Here is a 21,928-nt window from a genome sequence, read left to right as displayed (position 1 = left end):
GCTTCTCAATTGCCTACTCAGTCCGAAGTAACACCTGTTGGCAAGAGTTATCCTGCGTTGGATTTCTGAAAATCAATATCAATATCATCGGCATACGTCAGCAGCTGTACACTCTTATAGAAGATGGTACCTTCTCTATTTAGTTCTGCAGCTCGAACTATTTTCTCCAGAAGCAGGTTGAAGAAGTCGCACGATAGGGAGTCGCCTTGTCTGAAACCTCGTTTGGTATCGAACGGCTCGGAGAGGTCCTTCCCGATCCTGACGGAGCTTTTGGTGTTAGTCAACGTCAGTTTACACAGCCGTATGAGTTTTGCGGGGATACCAAATTCAGACATCGCGGCATAAAGGCAGCTCCTTTTCGTGCTGTCGAAAGCAGCTTTGAAATCGACGAAGAGGTGGTGTGTGTCGATTCTCCTTTCACGGGTCTTTTCCAATATTTGGCGCATGGTGAATATCTGGTTGGTTGTTGATTTTCCAGGTCTAAAGCCACACTGATAAGGTCCAATCGGTTTGTTGACGGTGTTTAATCTTTTACACAATACGCTCGATAGAACCTTATATGCGATGTTGAGGAGGCTAATCCCACGGTAGTTGGCGCAGATTGTGGGGTCTCCTTTTTTATGGATTGGGCATAGCACACTTAAATTCCAATCGTTGGGCATGCTTTCGTCCGACCATATTTAACAAAGAAGCTGATGCATGCTCCTTATCAGTTCTTCGCCGCCGTGTTTGAATAGCTCGGCCGGCAATCCGTCGGCCCCTGCCGCTTTGTTGTTCTTCAGGCGGGCAATTGCTATTCGAACTTCTTCATGGTCGGGTAATGGAACGTCTGCTCCATCGTCATCGATTGGGGAATCGGGTTTTCCTTCTCCAGGTGTTGTGCGTTCACTGTCATTCAGCAGGCTGGAGAAGTGTTCCCTCCATAATTTAAGTATGCTCTGGGCATCAGTGACTAGATCACCTTTGGGGGTTCTACAAGAGTATGCTCCGGTATTGAAACCTTCTGTAAGCCGCCGCATTTTTTCGTAGAATTTTCGAGCATTACCCCTGTCGGCCAGCTTATCAAGCTCTTCGTACTCACGCATTTCTCGCTTCCCTCTTCAACTCTCGGTATCTATCCCATCCCGCACGTGTAGTGGTCGATCGTAACGTTGCGAGGTAGGCAGCCTGTTTTCTCTCCGCTGCGACACGGCACTCCTCGTCGTACCAGCTGTTCCTTTGCACTTTCCGAAAACCAATGGTTTCGGTTGCAGCTGTACGTAAGCAGTCCAACAGTTCGCTTATACCGAGTTGTTGGCGAGTGCTCTCAGAGAGCAGGAGTGCAAGCCGAGTAGAAAATCGGTCGGCTGTCTGTTGTGATTGCAGCTTCTCGACGTCGAACCTTCCTTGTGTTTGGTGGCGTGCGTTTTTTGCTGCACAGAGGCGGGTGCGAATCATAGCTGCAACAAGATAGTGGTCCGAGTCGATTTTAGGACCTCGGAGCGCACGCACATCTAAACCACTGGAGATGTGTCTTCCGTCTGTCACAACATGATCGATCTGGTTGGTAGTTTTTCGATCCGGAGACAGCCAGGTAGCTTGATGAATCTCCTTATGCTGGAATCTAGTACTACAGATAACCATATTTCGGGCCCCGGCGAAGTCAATCAGCCTCAACCCATTTGGGGATGATTTTACCGACCGTAGTGCCAAAGATACCTTCTTTGCCCACCCTGGCGTTAAAGTCGCCAAGCACGATTTTGACATCGTGGCGGGGGCAGCCTTCATATTGCGCTCCAAGCACTCATAAAAGGCATCTTTGGTCACATTGTCCTTCTCTTCCGTCGGGGCGTGGGCGCAAATCAGCGATATGTTGAAGAACCTCGCTTTGATGCGGATTGTGGCTAGATGTTCATTCACCGCCGTGAATGATAGTACTCGGCGACGGAGTCTCTCTCCCACCACGAATCCTACACCAAACTTGCGCTCCTTTATATGGCCACTGTAGTAAATGTCACAAGGACCTACTCGTCTCTGTCCTTGTCCCGTCCATCGCATCTCTTGGACGGCGGTGATGTCAGCCTTTGTTTTTACGAGGACATCAACCAGCTGGGCAGCGGCACCTTCCCAATTAAGGGACCGGACATTCCAGGTGCATGCCTCAATTCGTAGTCCTTATTTCGTTTGCCATGGTCGTCATCAAAAGGGGGGGTCTCTCATCCGAGGCTGGTTATACCTATTCACTGGGGGTGTTTTTTTACGAGGCGGGTCCCAAACCCTGCGCACAACCCCATGCAGCGGATGTTTCGCCTTCTCACTTTAGCTCGCCTTCAAACGGATATTCTTAGGCTACCCAGAGGATACTTGGTCAAAGACCGGAAGTAGTGAGCTGCTTGAGCCATGTGTAAAAGAATCGTTTCTGGCCACTCCCGAGTGAATTCCGATCAGAGAACTTTCCTCACTTGCGTGGACTTCTACACATGACTCCATCCTCCGTCATATACTTATACTTCTTAAAAACGTAAAACTTTGATGTGCATATTGAAATTTTAACTGAACAGGGTTTATTAAGTTTACCACGAAGTTTATTACACCCAGAAGGAAACGTCAAAGACTCTATAGAGTATATATGTATATGTTTGTAGGATCAGATTGACTGAGTCGATTTAGTCATGTTCGTCTTTTTGACTGTATATTCGGAAACAATTCATTGGTGGGGATTTTTCACCTTCTCACTTTAGCTCGCCTTCAAACAGATGTTCTTATGCTACCCAGAGGATACTTGGTCTAAGACCGGAAGTCGTCAACTGCTTGATCCATATGTAAAATAATAGTTTCTAGCCACTCCCAAATGAATGGCGTTCAGAGAACTTTCCTCACTTGTGTGAACAACTAAGCGGTGGAAGCCGATGGATTTCCGACCGAACTATTCAAAGACGGCGACGAAAAACTGATAAGAAGCATGCATCAGCTTCTTTGTAGAATATGGTCGGACGAAAGTTTAAGTGTGACAAGTGTGTGCAAACTGACCAGATATTTACCATGCGCCAAAACTTGGAAAAGACCCGTGAAAAGAGAATCGACACACACCACCTCTTCGTCGATTTCGAAGCAGCTTTTGACAACACGAAAGGGAGCTGCCTTTATGCCGCGATGTCTGAATTTAGTATCCCCACAAAACTAATGCGGCTGTGTAATCTTACGTTGAGCGATACCAAAAGTTTCGTCAGGACCGTCAGACAAGGCGGCATTACTGTTGACAGTCATAACTTCGAATAATTTCGTCTATCTTGGAACCAGCATTAACACCAACAATAAAGTCAGTATCGAAATCAAACGCAGAATATCTTTTGCCAATAGGTGATACTTCGGACTAACTAGGCAATTGAGAAATAAACTCCTCTCTCGACGAACAAAGAGTTGGACTTACGAGTTTTCTAGAGAAAGGTTCTGCGGAAGATTTATGGTCCTTTGCATGTTAGCCACGGCGAATATCGCATTCGATGGAACTATGAGCTTTATGAGATATACGCCGACATTAACATAAGTAGTTCAGCGAATTAAGTTTATAGCCTCGTAAGCGGTGCCTATGCTAATAAAAAAAAGGTTTACCGATCTAACTAGTTCTTCAGTCTTTGAGAAGTCAATCTTAAATTTTCCACAGTTCTTTTCTTCTTAAAAATCTCCTCTGTTTTTGAGATATCAATCTTAAATTTTCCAGAGTTCTTTTCATCCAAAGAATCTTCTCATTTATCAATACCGGCGATCCAAATCAAGTTCTTATATGAAAAATTTCGAACATATTGTTCAAAGCGGACCACTGTAGAATGGAGTTGCCATACAAACTAACCGCTCAAAGATATATTCGACATATGCATGGAACTTGTCCAATTTAAACTTTTTATTTAATTGATTTAAAATTTATAATTGTACCCTGAACAGGGTATATTAAGTTTGTAACACACGGAAAGAAGTGTCGGGGACCCTATAAAGTATATATATAAACGATCAGTATGTTGAGCTGTGTCGATTTAGCTATGTCCGTCTGTCTGTCTGTACATAAACGAACTAGTCCCTCAGTTTTTAAGATATCATTTTGAAATTTTGCAAACGTCTTTTTCTATCCAACAAGCTGCTCATTTGTCGAAACTGCCGATATCGGACTACTATAACATATAACTGCCAATCAAACTGAACGATCGCAATCTAGTGCTGGTATGGAAAACTTTTGCATTTGACAATATATATTCACGAAATTTGGTATAGATTATTTTCTAAGGGAACAATGTAATCTCCGAAGAAATTGTCCAGATCGGATTACTATAGCATATAGCTTCCATAGATTTACTTAAACACATAGTTACTAAAAGAAATGCACCTGTGAAGGGTATATTAGCTTCGGTGCAGCCGAAGTTAACGTTTTTTCTTGTTTTCGGTTGATTTTGGAGTGCAGCAGGTTCCAGACAAATAGTGTTGCGGTTAAATTAAGGAAAATACTTTGAAACTTCATGTCAATTGAGGTAAACTATCACATTAGGATGTCATTTTTATTTGAAGAGTTTTGGAGTATGCATAACCATATACATACATATTTTGCAAATTTCATGCGGTATTGAACTTATTATTTTATGTAATAGCGACATGATCTTACCACCCATATTTGCCTTCGATATCTGAATGCCAAAACAAAATCATGTGAAACACTCTTAAAACCATTATTTTGAGTGGACAATTTCATGGTGAAAATGTACTTTTACCACGAATGCTAATTATTACTCCAGATTCGCCTATACTGTTCAAACGTTTGCGATTTCCAATCCGCTTGATATTTGCTATGCTTCATAAAGAGAAAGGTTACACAATAAAAATATGTTGCGTGCTCCAGGGTTGAAAGTCGTCGAGTCTGCTGATGTGTGCTCCTCAATCATTTATAGCATTTCAATAAATTAAGTTTTTGTAAATTAAAAATAAAAATCAAGAAATAAAGTTAAATTCGTTGCACCTTCAAAAATTAAAACTTTGTGTATAAAAGAATTTCATTTTGGTTGAAACTACCTCCACATTTCCATTAAAACATACTCACACGCATTGGGTGGTCCAACTGCGACAAATTATGATACATGTGTTATCGTTAGATATTATAACTTTGTAATAAAAATTTTATTTAAAACAGTCCAGTAACGGTGCATCTGCCCGTTCCCCTGGCCTTTTATAAATATACATAGTATGTATATTCCGGTGAGAAGGCTTTCATAAACTATCGCCGATAAATGTATTTCTTAAGCATGTATAGTTTTGTGTACATATTAAATAAAAAATAATAAAAAGGTAGCACCATTTTCCCAATAATATTTCCGACTGGAAGCTGTTTTAAATGTTTAAGGCTTTCGTAACCTTTCTTTAAAAATACAGTATATATGTATTTATGTTTCTTTCCCGTTTTTTCTTATTTCGTTTGGTTTAATGTTTATATTAAAAAATTGTAATTTGAGAAAATTCGAGAGAAAAATTCTGCGAAAGATTTATGGTCCTCTGCGCATTGGCCACGGCGAATATCACATTCGATGGAACGATGAGCTGTACGAGATATACGACGACATCGACATACTTCAGCGAATTAAAAGACAGCGGCTACGCTGGCTAGGTCATGTTGTCCGGATGGATGAAAACAATCCAGCTCTGAAAGTATGCGACGCAGTACCCGCCGGGGGAAGCAGAGGAAGAGGAAGACCTCCACTCCGTTGTCTACGCCAATTAAGAAGAAGAAGAATTTGAAATTCGAGCTCTGCAATACTTTTTAAGAGAGCTTTCTGCATATGCGCAAAAGCAAGATAATATCGGCTTCAGAAGTGGGTATATTGCCCTTAGCAGCTTAAACAAAATTTAGCAGGTCACTACATTCTTTCTCTGCTTCATCTATGGCTTATCTCAAAACCTCATTTGATTCATCTTTGCCATTCCTCCCTGCCCTTCTTATGGTACTTATCCCCGGGCAAAGAATTTAAGTGGGGTGAATATTTGAGTGAATAAATAATGCAAGTTTTCTCTGCTGTGCCATACGGCTGTTATCGCACCTGCCTTCCACCAATCAACTTTTCCCTGTTGCTCATGCCGTATGCACACTTACACAGTTGTGAATGTGTGTGTGCACACGTGAAACTTCAGCCGAGACTTTGATCTGCTACGAAATTCGCCAAGCAACAAGTCAAAAGCATCGTATACATACTATGTAAATATACATAAATTTTATTATACGAATGAAGTGTAGGTACTCTACATTGCGCTTTATGTCCAAGTCCATGTCGACAATAACGAATACAGAATCTTCGCTAATTGACATTCATAATTCATTTGTTGGCATAATTTGCTTTGATTGCTTTTTTATTAGACTTTTTTCAATTTTCTGCTTCAGATATGTAAGGGACTATGTACGGGGGTAGTGTAAGAAGCCAGTAGTCTTCCGCAGTATATTCGTCATATACTCGCTCTGTCAGCAGATTACAAATGGTATTCTCTCCTTGCAGAATTCGTTGGATTTTCAAAGCTATTTTTGACCTTGAATTAAGTGAGCATATTATTGGTTGAAAAATGATTCGGATTATTGAATTCCCGAATAAATTTAGAATAAAGTAGTACAACATCATAAATCACACCAAATCAAGTGAAGTGGAATAATAATGTCACTTAAACCAATCAGGTCTTCAATAATTTAATTGATATTTTTTAAAGTCTAAAAAAAAACATTTTAAGGAATGCTCAAGAGTTTATAAATATTCGATTGATCCTCTTCAAACTCTGCTCTATTATCTATTTAATTCTTTAGAAATAAGTATCTCCCACTTATCACCAGGAATACGAATAATATGGTATCGTTGACCTCACGGAATATATATGAATCAGTGAGTCAGGTTTAAGAAAAGTTTGCTTTAAAACTATTTTAGAATGCCTTCTAATTAATATGTTCATTAAAAAGACGAACTAAATAAAATGGTTATTTTACTCGTACTTCGTTTTTGTACTCTTGTACAAGAGGAGGAGTTGAAATACGGGTCACTGTCTGCTCGTCCGTCCGTCCGTGCGAACTGAAACTTGAGTAAAAATTAGAGTATCTTGAAGAAACTTGGTACACATATTTCTTGGCAAAAATGTAATACAGAGTTCGTAGATAGGAGTAATGGGACTACTGCCACAAAATAGAACTGTATTTAGGAACTGTAATTAGGCACCGGAGATTGCGGTATCAAGGGACACCTGTTGGCTGAAAATGTTGGAAAAGTGGGTGTGGTCCTATATAAGGTTTATTGCACACCGCCCACTTTCAGGTAAAATCTCACATCTCGGGACCGGCTTCACCGATTTCAATAAAATTCAATACGGAACATTTTTATAACGTTCTTAACACAGTGTAAATATGGACGAAATGGAACCACGCCCACTTTCCATATAGCTCAATTTTAAATTACTTTTGATTCATTCACTTTCCAGTATACAAATCAAGAAGCAATTAGCTCGTTGTCGAAACCACCCATATCGGACCACTGTAGTACATAGTTGTCATACAAACTGATCACAATCAAATGGATTCTTTTAATTTGACGGGATATATGCACGAAATTTAACATGCATTATTATCCAAGGCAACGCTACAGTCTCCAAATATAGTTGCCATATAATCTGATGTGTCAAAATCATGATGGAGGCTTTCATAAGATTTTCCTTTTTAAGTACCTAATCATAATTCAACTTAAAGGTTGCTTATATCAAACATATGGCTACAAGGATCTAGCAAAACCTTTTCCGTTGAACGAAAGCCATTGGCCGATTAAGTTTCCGTTCCATGTTTCGTTTCTTAATACTAACGTATGAAAATCATTACTTGAATGTTCTACCAGGTTGTTCAATAAGTTTTGTTTTTTGATAAGAAAAACGCAATTTTATAATTCAAAATGCACTTATTATTCAGCATAACCTCCCTGAACATTAATACGCTTGCTCCAACGATCCTCCAAGCTGTGGATCCCATCCCTGAAGTGAGAATCCGAAAGGTCTGCAAAATACGCTTCAACACCCGTTATGACCTCTTCATTTAATGAAAAACGATTGTCACGCATAAATTTTTTCAGTTCTGGAAACAAATGGAAGTCCCTGAGGGCCAAGTCTGGTGAATTCGGTAGATACTCCAACAATTCGAACTTTAATTCATGAATATTAGCCATTGTCAAAATGCTCTTGCACGGTGCATTGTCCTGATGAAAAAGGATTTGTTTCTTCTGCAAACCGGATCTTTTTTTACGATTTTTTTTCTCTAACTGGGCCAAAAGGTTACAATAATATTCAGAATTAATTGTTTTACCAGTTTGCAAGTAATCCACAAACAAAATTTCTATCGCATCACAAAAAAGTGATGCCATAACCTTCTTGGCCAATTTGCGGACACGAACGCGTTTCGAAACCGAAAACTAGGTTCACACCATTCTTTAGCCTCTTGTTTTGATTAAGGATCATAATGATAGACCCAAGTCTCATTCATTGTGACGAATCGACGCACAAAATCCAATCCAATCTTTTTTAAAACGCTCCAATTCAAATGTGTTTTTGTTCCATTGTTAGCGAATGCGAGACCTATCTTGCACACAGCTTTCTAAACCCAAAAATGTCACTTAAAATATTGCTCACACTGCCTAATGAGATGTATAGAGTCTCTACAAAATCTCTCTCAGTCAATAAATGATCTTCTAAAACCATATCCTGTATTTTGGCTTTGATTTCAGGTGTTGATGCGTTTTGTGGACGTCCTTCACGTGGATCGTCTTCAAGGCTAGTATAACCACGTTCTAATTGTATGTGAACAATCGTTATACATTTTAAACATTCGTTTGTGAATTTCTTTTGGTGCTACACCTTCCAAAAATAAGAATTTTATCACTGCACTCTATTCCATTGTAAAAAATACTGTGACACTAAATGGCTAAACAAAGAATGAATTAACAGATTGAAATGAAATTTCACATACGTTCATATGAAGAGTATACCAATAAAATAAAAAAAATTTGGGTTAGTAGCAACGCACTCCTTTGCGAACGACAGAACTTATTGAACAACTTGGTATAATGTGTTTTTGGTGAAAGCCCAATTCGTGCGTTTACTTTAAAAACAGGTTTGACAGTTGCCTGCCAAGGAAATTCTTTTCTTGGTAATCTGATACACGATTTTTCGAAATCCCATCAGCTATTCAGAGAAAGCTTAGAACTTTAGGACACTCCATTTGTCAGATAATATCGCAAACTCGGTATGACAAATTCTATCCAAAATTTTGGAAGTGATACGCCCTATAATTATTCTCTTTCGAACCTGTTCTTCATTTCATTTTTGCGATATATACTTATGCACTAGCGATCTATTAACGCCTTACTCTTATAAACCCTCAAATTAAAATGTTTGCAATAGATACGCTACTGCAAGTGAAAATAATACTGCAAGGTATAGTTTTCAAGGTAAGCTATTGTATAAATAACTGCAACAAAAAATCAATACCCTCGCTTGTTTTAACATGCCAGATATGTAAATAAACGAAATACTACATATTTCCATAGCAAAAATAGTGTGTTGTTACGGCAGCTCGCCTGAGGGCTAAAGCATACAAATTTCACTTCTGACCCAGCAATTTCGGTGCAGGCTAAATGGAGACCAAGGCGAAATTGCGCATTTAGCCAAGCCAACATAATAGGTCTAATTGCTTCCGTCCTCTAATACATACAGAATTTTTCAGCAGCTTTATACTATATTAAATTTTACTAAAAATGTTTCAACTTTTCTGAATCTTGTTATGAGCGGAAAGGAGCTGGTAGTTATACAAGTCCCTATATAATTCATCGCGTAATTATGACACATACATATATTTTTGGCGCTTGTAATGTGCACAAGCATATCTACATATTCATAATGAGTGTAGACTCTCTAGGTGCAAGTAAACAAATGCTCGCCAGCTAAGCAATTTCACTGAAATTAAATGTCAACGAAAACCCAACCTCGTGATGCCGTTCGAAAAACAATGCATTCGTGCGCCATACAGGGTTCTCGCGTTAATTACGGCGCTACAGTTTGATAGAAACGAGAAAAATTTCGTTATGGAGAGTACGAAAGGGATAACAGCGTTGGGCATTAGCCAAATAGCCGTTCAGCACGCAATATTTGTCGCAAATCAAACAAGACCTTACATTGTAAAAGGAAAAAGGCGGTCGCAGAAATATGTTCGCGCTACAGCCACGCACAGTGCATATGTATAGTACCCAGTAGGAAATGCTGCATGATGTTATTAAAAAATAATTATCAAAATTGTAATAACGATTTATTTCATCTAAGGTCGTCTTTTCAAATTATTTACATATGAAAGTAAAAAAGGAAGAGTTTGCCAAACTTTAGTGTCTCGAAAATCAAACGAATAAATAACATACTTAAAAATACTGCTATAATAAAAGATGGTGAAGCTAAGCCTATGTTATATATACGTGAGCTACCAGTTGTCGTATTTTCAACTGGATATCATGTTTTGCTTTTATGTATATAATTTTTAACAGGAGAGGAAAGTTTAAACTTAACGATCAGTGAAATGGTGAATTAGAGATGATTTCTATTTAAATTTCCATTTTTCCTACCTTTTACTTTTTTTCTGTATTGGTAAGACTTGAAGTCTCAAATAAAGCTAATAAAAGTTGGATATTGTAACACTAAATGTTCGCCATTGATAAAGGAATTTATTCCAAAATAGGATCTCACTTTACAATACTATTTTATATTTGAAGGTTGTTATATGGTACTTCTTTAGTAAAGTTTATTTCAGTGTAGTCAAATATCTACATGGAATTGGAGGAATACAATGTTGAGTCTTGTCACAGAATTCATTGCGTGTCATCTAAAGTCACACATAAGATTTGGGTTTAATATTTGGCGACATTATTAGGTCACCTCCGAGCTATAATTTAAGGTTTTATTGAAGTCGAATACTCTCTTGAAGAATTTATAACCATTCGCGGAAAAGAAAACATATTCATGACCAGATTATTGGAAAGGGCATCACATTAATGGATTCATAAAGTGTAAACAATGGATATTTTCTCGAATATAAATATATTTTTCTTTTTAAATCATCATTAGTAATAGGAAAATTGTAATGAGGGAATAGATCTTATAAATAATTAATTTATACGAAAGTAGCTCAATGCAAATTCAACAGTTCAAGCTAAAACATATTTGTAAATTCTCAAACTTATAACTGTAAATAAATAATTTGCTTTAAGGGCGCAAAGTTCATTAACTTAGACAATTTGATTTGTTGACTTGTTTATTTACCATATTTGAGTTCATTAACATGACAATAATTCATAATCCCTATAGGATTGAGGTGAGTTCAAAGGCATTGCCCTACAAATCCCGTGGCTTTCAATTACGATGTAGTGCCTTAGGATTTTTATTGCAAAATTTTTAGCTACGCCCTTATTTCTTCAAACGATATAAGTATCTTTTGTAAATAATAGCACAAATAATTCAAAATCTGATATTTTTTTCGACAATATAAAGCGTTATTCTATCGCCCGAATTAAACTTTTTTTGATTTATTCCTTTCGGAATAAAATCTGGATTTTTGGATAGCAAATAAATTTGCCAACCTGGTTGAGCCCCCAGTTAATTTTTACCAGAAGTAAAAATGAGCCAAAAGAATATATGTATTTTGAGCTGCACCGAAATGTGTACTTTTTATTTATACTCTTTATTTATACTCTTAAGACTAACTTATTACACGGTTCTTATTCTATTTATATAAACTAGTATGTTTAATTATGACTAGTTGATAGTTTGTTTAGATACAGATTATATTATTTGTAAGTTTGTTTACATATACATATATTGTTTGCTTAGATACATTTGCTTTGTTCTAAGGAAAAGTTGTTGTGGTATTAAGACCCACTTTTATTTTGATGTTTGTTACTATTATAAGGCATATACGAATACACGTTTATTAGTAGGATGGCAGGCATTAATATCAGCTATCAGGTGCAGTGGGCGTATTTAACGTGCTTTTCAAGTGAAGAATGAAATAATTGCTAGATATCTGCTTCTAGGCCCACCGGCGTTATCTTTTTTTAACTTACGACAATAGTTAAAATATGGCCGATATATACGGGGCGTCAACATATTGAACAATAGACCTACATATATGCAAAACAGATAAATAATAAAAAGCTTCCAAGGCAATCGCAGCAAATGAGCTTGTCTTCAAACCTCCATGAAAACAGAAACATGTCAAGAAGAACAGATATATTGACCAAATCTATGTCAAGAGATCTATGTATTCGAGATGATCTCCATATGATAGATACTGTGGGTCAACTGACCATCTTCTGACAACGTGCTTGAAGTAAATTAAGCTCAACGGATGTTTTCTTCAGTGATTCGTTTTCATCGCGAAAAGGGATTAAAACCTGGGCAAAAATGTTCGAACTGGATATTTTAAAAGGCCTAGTAAAGCAGTTAAGCAATTGTCTCTTCGATGGAGAGCTTAAAAGCAATATTCCTAGTTTCACAGCTCTGATAAACCGTCTAGAAGTCTAGATTTGCATTCATTGAACTACGGGTTGTGTCAGTGTTGGGGAACATGTCCTTTCGAATGTCTGTTTGTTACCCTTTTACTTACACACCACTTAACAGATCTTTCTAAAATTTTGTGCTCACATTTGTATTGTTATTAGAAAGGACATAGGATGCTTATTATTTAAAAAGTATACATTATTTCCTTATTTTGAAAAAAAATACTTTGAAAGATATGATTGTTTGTCGAAAATGTAACCAAACAAAATGAGTATTTCTGGTTACCACGACCACCCAGAAGATGATCATCGCGGGATACTTTTCGTTAATAATCTTTATTATTTTTTAAAGAAATTAAATGGGAGCGAAGCCGCCGAAAAGCTAATTATTCTAAAAATTAACTTAATTAAAAAGTGTGTTGTAATTTTATTTTTATAACGGCCTGTTCTTGTAACAGAACTGACGACAAGGCGAAATAGATGGTACATGCAAGAAGTAGAAAATATCCACAGGTATTCTTTCAATTAATTTATTGCGCATAATTACAAAATAAATATAATTTTAGGCGCATGCGCTCGTGCTTTCTACATTTGCTCATTACAAAGCATCAATTTGCATAATTTTGTGTGTTTTGCCGCAAAGGACAAAGGTCATTTGTATTACCATAAAACTACCCAGTAAGTAACAGGAACGCTGCAATTCAATAACAAATGCTACTTTAGAACTAGTTGTGGAACAAAGAGACAGCAAAGGTAAGAAAACTTAAAATTGTATTATATTTAAAAGATAGCCGAGCAATTATCCTTCGTTTAAGTATGAATAGGAATGTATTACTCCAAAAAGTGAAGAGAGCGCGGACATTCACAACTCGAATCACATTGAAACTATTTAGAATGGAAACACCGGATCTTTTAAAGAGAGCGGTTACAGAAATAAAAGTTCTTATATTGATAAGTTAGATCTGTTGACGAAGACGTAAGTTCGCAGTTATACCAACAAATACGTCATTTAGAATATAATTCCTTTGAAACAACAATGTGACAGGAAACCGGCACACATTTAAATCAGGTTAAAAAATTGTACAATGTAATAGGGTATATTAAGTTTGCACGACATTCTATAAAATATATATACATACATACGATATATGTTTATATATACAAGTACTTGTACAAACGATTAGCGTGACCTGAGGTTGTGAGATAAAAACATGTTCTTGTATGAAGACTTTTTTATTTGTAAATAGTATTATAGCTTCCGTACAACCAAATTTTCAGTTTTTTATACATTAGAAACCTATTGCTACAGTCTGTTGTCTGTCCGCCCGTCTGTCTGTTCAAGCTGTAACTTGTGTAAACATTTAGATATAATATTGAAATTTCTCAGACGTGTTCATTGACAAAAGCGGGAGAATCAGTTCATAGGAGGTCGTAATCGAACCGCTGTCACGCCCACAAAAGCCATTAACCTAAAACCTAAAAAATGCCATAACTAAACACTAAATTAAGATAAAAATCTGAAATTTGGCAAATGTTCTTGCAGTTGCAGATACATAAATTTTACCCCAAATGAGAGTACATATGTATGAGATGTATAAGAACTCTTTATAACGTCTAGTGTAAAAATTAGTTAATGGGAGTGGCACTGCTCAATTTTAGGTGAAATCGCATATCTCGGGACCTACTCGACCGATTTCAATTCGATTCAATTGGGTATATCACATTCTTTTTACATTCTTATGTTAGAGTGAAAAAATGGGCGAAATCCGACTACAACTACGCCTACTTCCCACATAAAACAATCTTAAAAACCATTTGATTCTTTCTTTTTCCAGTTTACAAATCAAAAAATAAATTAATATAACGGTATACAACTTTGCACCTGCCACTTGGAAATGTGACACCTCATGACCACAAATTATCCAAATCAAACCAAAAATTTTTAAGCCCCTCGGTACTGAATAGTTGGTCCAAAGTACCAATAATTCACTTTTTACCGAAAATATCGGTTAATGTATGGATATATAATTGAAATTCCAAGAGAATTCTTTCCTGACAAAATTATCTTTGTATATCAAAAATGGGTTGAATCGGATCAATACTACTCTTAGGCGGACTTTATTCCATATGGCTGTTGATTATGGATATGTGAATTATGTACCTGGGTGAAACCGAGGGAGCATTTTATGAGTTTGTGGCATGTTAACTTTATGTAGTATTGGCAAAAATAGGTAAAATCGGGTCAATACTACCCCCAACTCCCATACACTATTTATAATGACTTTCGTTATTCTAAAAAGTTTTATAAAATTGTTTCAAAATATATTCTCGAGTATACCTGTGGAATGTTAAAATATATGCAATCAGGACGTCCTTTCTCTACCTCTAATATTCTCCACAAAATGATCTCTATTTACATATATTACGCCGTACAGGTTGGTCAAAATGTCTGAAATTTTATAGAAATTATTTGAATTTGAATTATTATAGAATAGAGTTGATCTAAACCTTGGTCTAAACTTCATATTTCGAATATAAAAAATTTGATCCTCCGGTTAACGTTTTCTATATGATAATATATTAAATATCGTCTCTTCGGTTGAGTTAATATTATATACCACACATATGTATCTTATTTGAAAATGTTTGTAAGATAATTCTAGCTGACGCGAACCAAATAGCAAATTGAACTAAGTTCAAGTTTAAGGCTTTCAATATAAGTCAAGCAAATACAAAATTTATTCCCGATTTCATCCAATAAATGATGTTTAATTCTTTCGCAACATTTCTTAATATAAAGTTTTGCTAGCACCTGAAGGAAGTTGCAAGTGTATAAAGAGTTGTGATAGTATGCTGAGTTGCTTTAGATGCACTATGGCTAATTGTGATATATTCTAAGACCCATATGACATACATTCTCTCTGCTCCATGCATAACTGTCTTAATATGCACGTGCGATCCATAATATGATAGAAAATGAAGCACCACAAATTATTTAACGCTTAAATTGTTTCCTGGAGTTTTTTGATTACTTGGCCCACACACAAAGTGAAGAGAAACACAATGGGAAGTTATTCTTCGAAAGTGTTTATTTCAACATTTTTGCCGCAGTTTGATTTGTCCACAGTGCCTTGTTCGCTGCAATTGACGCCTGCAGAGGCTTTCAATTTGGGGTATATTAAGTTTGTCACGAAGTTTGTAACACCCAGAAGGAAGCGTCGAAGACCCTATAAAGTATATATATAAATGATCAGTATGTTAAGCTGAGTCGATTTAGCCATGTCCATTTGTCTGTCTGTCTGTCCGTCTGTCTGTCTGTATATACACGAACTAGTCCCTCAGTTTTGAAGATATCGTTTTGAAATTTTGCAAACTTCATTTTCTCTTTAAGAAGCTGCTCATTTGTCGAAACTGCCGATATCGGACCACTTAACATATAGCTGCCATACAAACTGAACGATCAGAATCAAGTTCTTGTATAGAAAACTTTCACATTTGACAAGATATATTCACGAAATTTGGTATAGATTATTTCCAAAGCAACAATGTAATCTCCGAAGAAATTGTTTAGATCGGTTGACTATAGTACATAGCTGCCATACAAACCGAACGATCAGGGCTTGTATGGAAAACTTTTGCATTTAACGTGGTATCTTCAGGAAATTTGACATGGACGAAGTTAACATTTTTTCTTGCTTTATTTTATTTCATTTAGTGCTCTTGTACAAATATGTATAATATGTACAGTTATATATAAGGTGCGGAAACAGGACTTAAAAAACATAAAACAGTAAATCAATTTATTTTATTCAAAATAGTCTTCTTCACTCGATCGAGTGTTTTAGCTCGTTGGCCGGTATGGTCGTCAGTATGGCGGTGCAAGCATTTTGAATAGTCTCTACGTCTGCATAACGCTTTCTTTTATGGGCAAATTCATTTTTCCGAAAAGGAAAAAGTCGCACGGTGCCATATCAGGTGAATACGGGGAGTGGTTAATGGTTAAAATGTGATTTTTGGTCAAATAATCGTCCTTCGAATGTTGGATTCTGAGCAATTTTTGGTCGTCAGTCAATTTGTGCGGAACAAACTGTGCACACACCTTTCGTAAGCCCAAATGCGATTAATCGATGTTTTGAAGATGTTTAATTCCATTTCCATGAATTTCAATGATGATTTTGGCTGAATTTTGATGAATTCTCTCACAGTTTCGATGGAATTTCCGGTGATCACGGATTTTGATTAGCCCACATGTTGATCGTCATTTATCTCTTTACGACCACTTTGAAAACGTTGAAACCACTCGTGTACTCTGCTATAGGATAGGAAATCATCGCCATAAACTTGTTTCATCAATTGAAACGTTTCGGTAAAATTTTTCCCAGTTTTCAAACAAAATTTAATGTTTGCTCTTTGCTCGAAGCTCATTTTCGCACCGATAACACAAACATACTTACACTTAAAACGCAATAACGTCACTTCCAATTGATGAAATGTCTCACTGGACAATCGATAAAGATAGCAGATTTCAACGCATCAGTCGACATATAGATGGCGCCACCAGGGGGCGCTAAATTCAAGTCCTGTTTACATTGGAACCCCCGTATATCTTAACTCCGTGATCTTTTCGCCCATACAAACGTTGCGTCGGCCGTCCGCAAAATTTTCGGTCACAGTTGCTTTACCGAAACCCATTGCTCTATTGTCTCACACTTTGCTGCAGTTTTACCTGTTGCTGTGGCGTGTTTTTAGGCGCTGAAAAGCAATTCCTGGTATTACTTATTTTCATCTCATTTTCCGTACATCTGATATCTCCATTCCCCTGCTTCGGTGTCGTCTACCGTGCAACGGTATTTGATATTTTTGTCGCTAATTTAGCCTCAGGACATTGTAGCCAGACCGGCTTTGTTATTGTTGACATATTTCTGCTTTTTTTTTTTGTTGTTGTTGCTGCTGCTGTTTGAGACCTGTGCTTTTGTGTGTGCTATGTTTCAGTTGGCAAAATTATTTTCGTTTGCCGCTGCCGGCTCAACACTAATTGGTAATACTTTTGTTAGTGTTGTCGCTGCCACTGCACTCTTTGTCTCTGCCTGTGTGTGGTGTGAATGTCGCTTTCGTTTTACGTGCTTTTAGTATGTCTCTTTGGCTGCAGGTGGATTTATGTAATTCTGCTCCAATTTTACCCCGTCGAGCAAAACAGACAAAAACGCCAATCATGCTTATAACAGCAACAACAAAACGTGTTAAATGCCACAAATTGAGGGTGCCCGACCCAAAGTACAAGGTATATGAGCTTAATTTTCGATGGAACCGCAGAATGCGGTTCATTTTTAGAATTATAAAAGGAATAAAACATCTTAGCTGTTACAAAAATAGTTATTATATAATTTATCTTTTCCTAATAAATTCAATAAAATATCGAACTGTGAAATAGATTTTAACTTGAAAAGAGATTTAGGTAGATAATTGTAGAAAAACTTTATAGGAGCTAAATTTTTCAGGATGAACTCCTACTCGTTATTATATTGTTTCTGTAATGTGAATATTAAATTTCCAAAGAACAAGGAGCAAAGCGAACTGTGATCTAATAATGTACATCTATATTATATTTTCATATTAAGTGTCTTCGATTCGCCATTTGTCTGCTCTCGACGTATGCGCGATGTTCCCATATTATTAATCTTTTTAGAGCAGAATTACCTTTGTGAATGGTTCAAATGACAAATTACTTTAAAATATGGAAATATTAACATTAACAAAAAATAGGAGTTTTTTTAAATGCTACTAAAATGGTTTTCGACACATAAAGAAGATTTTTTCAATCAAAGACAGAAGCGGAACATATTTCCAATTCGCTGGCCAGTGTGGAAGTGCAGACGGTATAATTGGTTCGATTCACCACTCTCCAACGCTTGGCGAATCGTTTGATTGTTTTGCTAAGTAACAGTGGCCAAAATCTTGCCGGCCAATTGCTGTATTTTCGGGCCCTTTGGACGACAATCTCAACATCGGAATTAAAAAATTAAAAATTAAGTTTATCCCCAGTCATCATTAATTTTTTGAGCGCAAAAGCTTGAGAACGTATGGATGAAATATAAAGAAACTTTGAGAGATTTTAAGTTAAGTTTACTACTCGAAGACAAGGATAGTCTCAATGATGTGTCTCAATTTCAACAAATTCCAAATATTTTTCCGCCAACTCAACTTCCAAGCGCTCGAAAAGTAACTTGCTCGAGCTTAATGGTCCAATAAGAACATAACGCAGCACTCATTTCTATTACGTAAAGGTTTGTATCAAAATTTCATGAACTAAAAATTAAGTTAGCGATGTTAAATGAGGTAGCGATCTCCGATTAAAAAAATGTTATAAATTCCAGCCCAGCAGATATTATTATTTACTTGCGACAGTGAAAACTTATTATAAAACAATTAGAATAATCAAATTGCATCGACGAGTACGTAAACAAATATAGTTGTTACCGGTTAATTCATACCAAGTATTACCGAAATTGCCTGACTTACTTCAAAAGTGTCAACTACACTTCAAAATCTCCGATATTTATACTCTCGCAACAATGTTGCTAAGGAGAGTATTATAGTTTTGTTCACATAACGGTTGTTTGTAAGTCCTAAAACTAAAAGAGTCAGATATAGGGTTATATATACCAAAGTGATCAGGGTGACGAGTAGAGTCGAAATCCGTCCGTCTGTCCGTCCGTCCGTCCGTGCAAGCTGTAACTTGAGTAAAAATTGAGATATCATAATGAAACTTGGTACACGTATTTCTTGGCCCCGTAAGAAGGTTAAGTTCGAAGATGGGCAAAATCGGTCCACTGCCACGCCCACAAAATGGCGAAAACCGAAAACCTATAAAGTGTCATAACAAAACCATAAATAAAGATATTAAAGTGAAATTTGGCACAAAGAATCGCATTAGGGAGGGGCATATTTGGACGTAATTTTTTTGGAAAAGTGGGCGTGGCCCCGCCCCCTACTAAGTTTTTTGTACATATCTCGGAAACTACTATAGCTATGTCAACCAAACTCTTCAGAGTCGTTTTCTTCAGACATTTCCATATACAGTTCAAAAATGGAAGAAATCGGATAATAACCACGCCCACCTCCCATACAAAGGTTATGTTGAAAATCACTAAAAGTGCGTTAACCGACTAACAAAAAACGTCAGAAACACTAAATTTTACGGAAGAAGCGACAGAAAGAAGTTGCAACCAGGCTTTTTTTTTAAATTGAAAATTGGTGTGGCGTCGCCCACTTATGGACCAAAAACCATATCTCAGGAACTACTCTACCGATTTCAATGAAATTCGGTACATAATATTTTCTTAACACCCTGATGACATGTACGAAATATGGGTGAAATCGGTTCACAACTACGCCTTCTTCCAATATAAAGCTATTTTGAATTCCATCTGATGCCTTCTCTGTATAATATAAACATTAGGAACCAATGATGATAGCGGAATAAAACTTTACAAAAATACGGTATTTGAAAAATATTTAAATGACGGATAATGAAATCTCGATTATCATTTTATCATGCGAGAGTATAAAATGTTCGGTGACACCCGAACTTAGCCCTTCCTTACTTGTTTTCTATGTATTTCTACAATAAAACGATTAATTCAAATAAAATCACTTCAATAACTAATAATGATTAAAAACATTTGATTGCTTGTCCAAAAGTGTTTATGTAGGCTGCAAATATGGTTTTTTTAATTAAGGGGGGTTGACTGTGTGGATACGTGAACTAAAATGCTTTATGAAAGATCTACAAGCGTTGCAGTCAAAATGATATCGAAAACAAAAATTTTTAAATGCGTTATAGCCTTTAGTATTCTCATTCAACCTGCGATTGTTGCCTATATAAAATTTATAAATTTGAGGTGTGTTGAATACGACAAACCTTTCGACGATTTCCGACAGTGCAAGCTTAAGGCTTTGTCCCGCAATGCGATCGCGCTTTCCTTTCATGTGCGACTTTTTCAAGTGCCAGTGAATAATGTCAGCGTTAATTTGGATGTTTATAAAAAGGCGAACGGCTATCGTCCTTTCATGCTTAATATAATAACGGGTTTTTGTCAGTTTCTAAAAAATAACAAGTAAGGAAGGGCTAAGCTCGGGTGTCACCGAACATTTTATACTCTCGCATGATAAAGTGATAATAATCTACATATTTCTTTATTTTGCAGTAAAATTAATTAGATTAGATCAATTTGTGTACTTTGAGTATTGAATTGTATTTTCATTTCCTAATGTACATACATATATACATATTATACAGAGAAGGCATCAGATGGAATTCAAAATAGCGTTATATTGGAAGAAGGCGTGGTTGTGAAGCGATTTCACCCATATTTCGTACATGTCATCAGGGTGTTAAGAAACTATTATATACCGAATTTCATTGAAATCGGTCTAGTAGTTCCTGAGATATGGTTTTTGGTCCATAAGTGGCCGGCGCCACGCCCATTTTCAATTTTTAAAAGAAGCCTGGTTGCAACTTCCTTCTGCCACTTCTTCCGACTCTATAGAGTTTGGTTGATATAGCTATAGTAGTTTCAGAGATATGTGCAAAAAACTTAGTAGGGGGCGGGGCCACTCCCACTTTTCCAAAAAAGTTACGTCCAAATATGCCCCTTCCTAATGCGATCCTTTGCGCAAAATGTCACTTTAATATCTTTATTTATGGCTTAGTTATGACACTTTATAGGTTTTCGGTTTCCGCCATTTTGTGGGCGTGGCAGTTGGCCGATTTTGCCCATCTTCGAACTTAACCTTCTTATGAAGCCAAGGAATACGTGTACCAAGTTTCATCATGATATTTCAATTTTTACTCAAGTTACAGCTTGCACGGACGGACGGACGGACAGACAGACATCCGGATTTCAACTCTACTCGTCACCCTGATCACTTTGGTATATATAACCCTGTATCTGACTCTTTTAGTTTTAGGACTTACAAACAACCGTTATGTGAACAAAACTATAATACTCTCCTTAGCAACTTTGTTGCGAGAGTATAAAAAGCGTATACCATTTGGCAAATTGTTAATGGATACCGTGGAGGCCTATTCAAATATTAATCATGCTTGCCCATTTGACGTAAGTGGCGTGACATTAAAGTTATTCAAAAGTTTATAGAAACACTATAAATTTCAGAATGACATTATTGTCAGGGATATGGTGTTAAAACCAGAACAAATGCTGTTACTTCCTGTGCCAATGGGTGAATACATGTTGAGAATTTCCGTTGTTGCTTATATATGTACAAGTAATGGAGGGTTAGGCAGTTTACCGATTTGGCATTCAAATAAGTTGTTTAGCTCCATGTCAGGGGGAGCAGTATAA

At 36.8% G+C, this 21,928-nt stretch overlaps 1 protein-coding gene across 1 annotated transcript; it reads left to right on the top strand.

Annotated features, from left to right (window-relative positions):
* Window positions 1–20,369: 20,369 nt before the first annotated feature.
* LOC120778377 lies at window positions 20,370–21,928 on the top strand. The gene is made up of 3 exons (XM_040110164.1): window positions 20,370–20,673; window positions 21,600–21,682; window positions 21,740–21,928. The coding sequence occupies exons 1-3, from the start codon at window positions 20,370–20,372 to the stop codon at window positions 21,926–21,928; spliced, it is 576 nt and encodes a 191-aa protein (XP_039966098.1).

Source organism: Bactrocera tryoni, chromosome 5 (assembly GCF_016617805.1).
Source record: "Bactrocera tryoni isolate S06 chromosome 5, CSIRO_BtryS06_freeze2, whole genome shotgun sequence".
Lineage (NCBI taxonomy): Eukaryota > Metazoa > Arthropoda > Insecta > Diptera > Tephritidae > Bactrocera > Bactrocera tryoni.
This window is presented reverse-complemented; position numbering and strand designations above follow the sequence as displayed.